This window comes from Pyrus communis, chromosome 8 (assembly GCF_963583255.1).
Source record: "Pyrus communis chromosome 8, drPyrComm1.1, whole genome shotgun sequence".
NCBI classification, from domain to species: domain Eukaryota; kingdom Viridiplantae; phylum Streptophyta; class Magnoliopsida; order Rosales; family Rosaceae; genus Pyrus; species Pyrus communis.
The window spans coordinates 20,769,972-20,776,866 of NC_084810.1; the positions used below are offsets into that span (position 1 = coordinate 20,769,972).

Sequence of the window (6,895 nt, forward strand, 5' to 3'; positions counted from 1 at the left end):
GGCAGAAAGTAAGCATATTACATCTGTTGCCCTAAGAAAGCTCTGCAGAAGGTTGAATTTCACCGGGAAAGACCAGATAGATGGTCATGGGTGACCAGCGTGTTGTTTGGCACTGTCCCTCTAATCACGCTATGTTACGTGGAGGGCGGCTTCGTTGATGCACTCCCACTAGTCATTATTTAATCTGATTTTTTTTTTTTTAAGATTAAAGAATAACAAAATATACGCAGGTAATTTCCATTTTATTATCCTTAAATTTTGCCCTAAACCTTTGTTATGATTTTTTTAAAGATTTTTCGAAGCTAATTGAATCAATTTTGAGAAGTGAGGTTTGGATTTTGAGGATGAATTTAAATATTAAAGTGAGATAAACACAAATAAATGTAATAAAATTTTGTAAAAACTTAAACACAGTAAAGTGAAAATTATCCATAAATATAATACAATCTATATCTGATCACATCAACTAAATAAAATTTGGGGAACTTTAACGAAAAGCTCTCCGATACTGTTCACTTTAACAAAAAAATCATATTTTAAAAAGTCAATCATGGTACTATTCACTTTACCATTTATTTTGTTCTTATCGTTAAAATTCAAAATTTTCAAGTTATTTTCATTAATTTTCCTTAAAATTTGGAGTGAGGCTGCGTGAGGCTGGTGGGTGTATTGATTTCCACATTGCATGAAATATGGAACAACGAATAGAAAATAATACGTTTTGTTTAGAAGAATGAATAAATATTGAATAATAAAAAATGTTATTCTTATTATCGATTTGTATCATCTTTCTAATAGAGATGACATCCACATGTGTTGGTGGGTCATACTTTTATTAAAAAGATGATATAAATAATGGTACAAATAGATAATAAGTGTAACACTACTCTTAAATAATATGTCAGGCGCAGTCCACACATGATTTTTTTTCTTCATCACTTCAATAATAACTACATAGTGTACGAGATCTATGGAACAAGAGAAGTTACTTGTTTCAACAAAAATATTTGAGGGGATTTTTAAAACAATACAAAGAAATTCAAACAATACCAAAAAAATGTACTTGAACCGTTACTGTTTATTAAATCGCAATTGACTTAGCTCAATAGCGTAATTGCTTGGGCAATTGACTTAGAGTGGAGTTGCTCCAATTTCTAAACCCTAATATTTCCTTTCCATTTTACTTCCTTTTTTAAATGATTAAATTGGCACACACGCTTTTGCAAACCCATGTGGGTTGCTTTCCAGCCATTGCCATTCCACACACGCGCATCCTCCATTTGTCAAGTTAATATAATCTCCTCCTCGCCTCCTTTCCAAAACCAAAAAACCTTAACTCACCGAATGCTTGACAAACTATAAAATTTTAATTTGACTATCTGCTGGAAACAAGAATTATTTAATTTTATCAAAGCTTTACGCTTTACTCTCCATTGGTTCTTTTACTTCTCGACAAGTTGCGGTGGTGGCTGTGACCTTTCTGGATGGTTGAAATCTTGGCCTTTAAAGGTAAGTGCTGTTAATTTTATGGAGAATTTGTACTTGTTCGGTGGTTTAAATTTGTGGGTTCTTATTTTTTTGTTGTGGGTTTTGCTTATAGTGGAGAAAACTGAGAGATTTTGAGGGCTACGAGGCTATGAAATTCCAGAGAAAAAGATGACTTCTTTCAGTGGATTGGGAATTGGGTTGGGCATAGTTTTTGGGTGCCTGCTGTTGGCACTTGTTGCAGAGCTTTACTACCTGCTATGGGGGAAGAAGAGAATCACCAACAGAGAGATTGAGGAGGAAGAAGATGATGGTTACATCACCAGCCATGCAAAGGAAATCTTCCAATTTAATTGCTTCAAAAAACCCAATTCTTTTCACACCAGCAGCGATGGAAATTCAAATTCCCATGAGAATTTGAGAGAGCCAGATGTGAATGTCAATGGAAGTAGCGAGCCAGATTTGGAACTGGGTTCTAGCACGGATTTGCTGTTGAAGCTCAATGGGGAAGAAAATGTGGAAATCTCAGAGCTGATGAGGCTGCACAATCTTGCTGGCCCACCAAGGTTTTTGTTCACAATCAAGGAGGAAGAAAAGGAGGATTTGGAATCAGAAGATGGGAAGTCTAGAAGCAGCAGAAAAAGGTCAAGGACTAGAAGTTTGAGTGATCTGATTTTGGCAGTGGACACACCTTTTCTCTCCCCTATGCCTTCCCCATCAGTAAAGTCTTCACCTTTGAGCAATTTGGAGGCCTACAAACACCATGGATTCAACCCCCTCTTTGAATCCTCCACAGAAGCTGATATGAACAGGCTGAGATCTTCACCCCCTCCAAAGTTCAAGTTCTTGAGAGATGCAGAGGAGAAGCTGCTGAGGAGATTGATGGAGGAAGCTGAGAAAAGAGCAGCTAAAAATGGTGGGTCTGCAGCTTCTGCAGCTCAAGATTGTGGGGTGAAAGCTTCAACAAATTCAACAATGGCTGCAGAAGAGAGAGATGGGTCTTTTATAAGACTCATTGCTGGCAAGAACAAGGAGAATCATCAGAATCCTCCAAGCTCTTCCAAGGTACTTCCACTGGCTTCTTCTCCTACAATGTCCAAACCAACTTGACAGGATTGGGCAACTAAATATCTGTCAATTACCAAGAGATCTCTGTTAATTAGTTTTGAAAGAGGATTACTTCTGTATTAATCTTAGAGGTTGAAGGTTTTTATCTTCTTCATTTTACTGCCATTGTTTTTATTTTTTAGCTTGCGGGGCTTGTTTAGAGGTGAATGCGTTACTAGTTTGAGATACCGTTTTCACGAGTTAGGTAGGGTTAAAAAACATGGATGGTCTGAGCTCTCATGGAGGATTCCCAGACAAAACTGACAAATTGTGCGGAGTTATTAAGGTGCTGGTTAATTCAAGTGGGGAACTTGTGGGGTAATCATTTTTGTCCAGTCCTCAAATGTCCTCAGGTTTCTCTTTGACCAATAATCATTCATTATCTTGTGGTTTGGTTAAACATATTCTTTCTTTTAAAATTGTTTTTCTTCACTTTTTCATTCTACAATTGGAAGTAATGAAGTATAAATACAGATATATTTAAGGCATGCTTTCCGGAAAAGGGTTTATAATCTTGTCTGAAGACTCTGTTACAAAAGAACTATATCGGAATGTTTTTGTAAGTATGTAACGATATTCTTATCCAATTATGAACTGTAACGTGACAGTGCGTGATGGTGTGAAATTCCGCCACAATGACATTCTGATGTTAGTAAGTTTCTCTATGTTCTTAGGTGGCTTCGACATAGTGCAGTCGTATTCATTTAAGCCATGTTGGGCAGAAGTGGGTATTGCATCCGTTGAAATTTGTTCAACTAATGCAATTAGCCAAAAATGATCCACAGGCAATCAACTTTGTGGGGCACTTATTTAATTGTTTTTTGAATAAAGTGTTCTGTGGTTTGAATTGGTCTTGAAGGAAACAATTGGACAATGGAGTACCCACTAGTTCAGTTGCTGCCCTCCTTTCCATTAAAAGAATGCAGAATATTCACACCAGAATCCAGATTTTACCCATCTTAGATGCTTAAGAGTGACTCAACTTAACAAGAAATAGGATCGTAGTAGTAGTAGTACTAGGTCCCCACCCCTCATTGGCCTTTTTTTGGGGACTTATTGGAGGTGATCTAGTTCTTACCTATCTTAATCCTAACTCATTACTATCTCTCGCTGCTTGAGCTAACTTTAGGGACTTATTGTATTTTGCATCTTCTAAGGGAGGGGAGGGGAGAGAATTTTCCCTACAATCGTGTGTGATGAGTGTTGTAAACACAAAGGGGTATATTCTCGGTAACATGGTATATTTTCTTCTTCAAACGGTACAATTCAAAATTGAAAAAAGTTTTGGGCGAGAGGTTTCATATAAACGCTTACTTCTCGTAATCATCCCATCATGGGCGAAGCTATAGAGGCGCAAGCCGCCCCTCCTCTCGCCAGAGTTCGTAGCTAAAGCCTAGGTTTTCGCCCCTCTGCTTTTTGTGGTGTAGTTAGTGCTGCGTTGGGTTTTCTGCAATCGCATTGTTTCGTTTTATTTATTTATTTATTTTTAAAACAATGCCGTTTTGAACCCGGTGAAAAAATTTAAATAGAAATTTCCCAAATGACGGTTTTGTTTTAAAGAAGACAAAATCCTAATATCAAATCAGTACGCTTCCCCCAACCTTTTGCTACCAAAATGCAGTCGTTTAGTATAATGTGTATGCCACAAAAGCAATGGCTAGAGTAATACCAATGGCTATGGCGACCTCTCTACATGCATCACCGTGATAGACATGTGATGTCGCTTACCACATGATTATGTCCACTAAAGTGCAAGTATATCCGCATTATCGAATCTTAATATGAAGACTAACTAAATCTTAATCTCGTGAGTCATGACTGTCAAAAGAGATTTTAAGTTCGTACTGAAAAACTTTTAACAATTTAAGGCTTAAAAGGGCAGGTGTCATGATTGTTTGCCCTTTAGAGGAAGACTTGGTACTCCAACAAAAAATGTTAGAAAGGTTGAAAACGAGTGCATGAGAGGGTTAGGTTTTTTACCTAAACAACAAGTAATGTCGTTGTTATCACGCGACATGGCAAAAAGTTGCCCATTCAAAATTTGAATTCTTAAAGACAAAGAACTACTTGGAAACTTGGAGAAAGATTACATCCTTCCATATGAAGTTTTGAAATTTTTTTTTATTTTTTATTTATTTTTGGAATAAACGATATTATCTATACTATTAAGAGGGAAGAGATGAGTTTAGCCTCACAATGAGCTAGCAATAATGTGGTTTAAATTCGTCTTCTGCAAGAATCGAACCTAAAACCTTTCACTTACATATGAAGAGAAATACTACTAGACCGTAATACTAAATGACTCATATAAAGTTTTGAATTAAGAAAGCATTCTTGTGTGTTTGGCTAAGTTTTAGAGCTGGGAAACAAACATAGCTAGTTCCATTCCATTTGGGTTGTGGTCCAAAACCCCCAAAGCCGCTGTCAATTTTATGGGTCCATCCCATTTAAACCCTGGGTTGGTGGGCCCACTTAATTTATCATTTTCTCAATTTGTTTCCAAACCAATCATGTGGCGAACATGTGGCGAACGTGAATTAGATTAATCAGTTAGGATAATGTGCTGGCTCATTTGTGCTCAGTTTGTATGTGAGGTCGAATTCTCTTCTTTGTAAAATTAAATTCAAGCTCTTTATTGTGTTTTTAGTGCATTTGCAGGGTTTTAGTAATAGGTTTTATAGTTCTTGAGGAGTTAATTGGTACTTTGGAAGTCCCTTGTTCATTGTCTTTGTAGTGGGTTTTAACAATTGAGTCAAAAGCTTATTGACGTTTTGAAAGCTCATCATCCAAACATATAATTAGTAGGTATTTTGTATTTTGACATAAGTTGATAGACATTTTATTTTCTAACATTGATCAACAGAAACAATTTTGCTCTTCAACTAAAGTCAACCAAAATAATTTTCTTCCCCAACCAAGATCAATATCAATTAATGGAATTTCTCTTCATTGACCTTTCCTTAAAAGCGCAAAATGTTGATTGATCCAATAATTTTAACGCAAATATTTTGTGACCTACCTCAAGTAACCTCCCCCTTAGGTTAATGAAAAAAAGTTACAAAGCGAGCCCCTACTACTAAAGATGAATGAAACATGCTTGCATTAATACATATCTCAAAAGTTAGTTTCTACATTTGTAATGAGAGTCTTGAATTCGACTTATACAAATTACGAGTTCGATATTAAATCGTAACAATCATCGCATTGTGTAGTTTAACTCAAATCAGTCACCTTTCAATGCAAATATATTGTAGCATCAACAAAAAATGATTTCTTCAACGTTACTCTTGAAATGTATTATATTATATTATGTTTCTTCAACATTAGTCTTGAAAATAAGGTGGGGCCGAGCTCCGTTTTGAACTAGGCCAGATTTCTAGGCCTATCCTGGATATATAAAGAGACAAACAAAAGCAGATCGAGTTGTTCCTTGATGGAAACTTTGTAGTTTTGCTCTGGACATGACACATCAGCCATGACAATCAAACATATGAAGATCAAGCCGCGAATTTGCATTTGTCGTTGTCAATTTTCTTTTTCACTCACACATGCATGCAATAATGTCTGAAGCCATACTTGTTTGGTATAAGACTACGAATATTGGAGTTACTTGGCTTGAAGAAAAGCATGTTTGAGGATGAGATTTGTGTCATATTTTACAGACGATAAAACAGAAAAATTTATACATAACGAGGGTATGCACTAATCCTCTCACAATCGATCAAGTGTTGAATACTACAAAGGAGACAATGGTTAAACGATTGTACCTGTTACGTGTTAAGATAAATGAATTTGAGATTTGCAAATAAGCGGAACGATGTGTGGACTTGAATCTTAAGGCTTGTTTACTTAATACATGAATCGGAGAAGTAAGGAACCAGATAACACGTAATGAGCGTATGCTCTAGTTTGATCCAGTTCATGATATTCAAGTATTGGTTTAGGAATTTTACAGAGAAAATCAAACTTTTCATATTTTCAAAAGTGTTGCTAAACACATGGAAAGTTTGAGATTGAAATGATTCTAATACTGCATGTCACCGAAAGATTACATGACAGTGAGAGAATATCACGTTGAAATTATAGAAATACAAATAATTAACAATTCTTCAACATTACGAACATTATCAGTTGATTTTAAATTAGTATAATTCTTTCATCCATCAAGCCTTAAGAGATTAGATAATCAATAAATGCGTATTGAATGACTGATTTCTAACCGTTACGCCTTCAAGCTAAAGCAATTTGAATTATGGACAATTGGGAATTGGCAATCAAGAAAGATGAAGAAAACAACTTGATC

At 35.9% G+C, this 6,895-nt stretch overlaps 1 protein-coding gene across 1 annotated transcript; it reads left to right on the plus strand.

The window, feature by feature from the left end:
- Positions 1-1,258: 1,258 nt before the first annotated feature.
- Positions 1,259-2,718, plus strand: LOC137743431 (uncharacterized). Its single transcript, XM_068483320.1, has 2 exons — positions 1,259-1,509; positions 1,601-2,718. Exon 2 carries the CDS (start codon positions 1,657-1,659, stop codon positions 2,593-2,595), a length of 939 nt encoding a protein of 312 aa, XP_068339421.1. The 5' UTR covers positions 1,259-1,509; positions 1,601-1,656; the 3' UTR covers positions 2,596-2,718.
- The last annotated feature ends 4,177 nt before the right edge of the window (positions 2,719-6,895 follow it).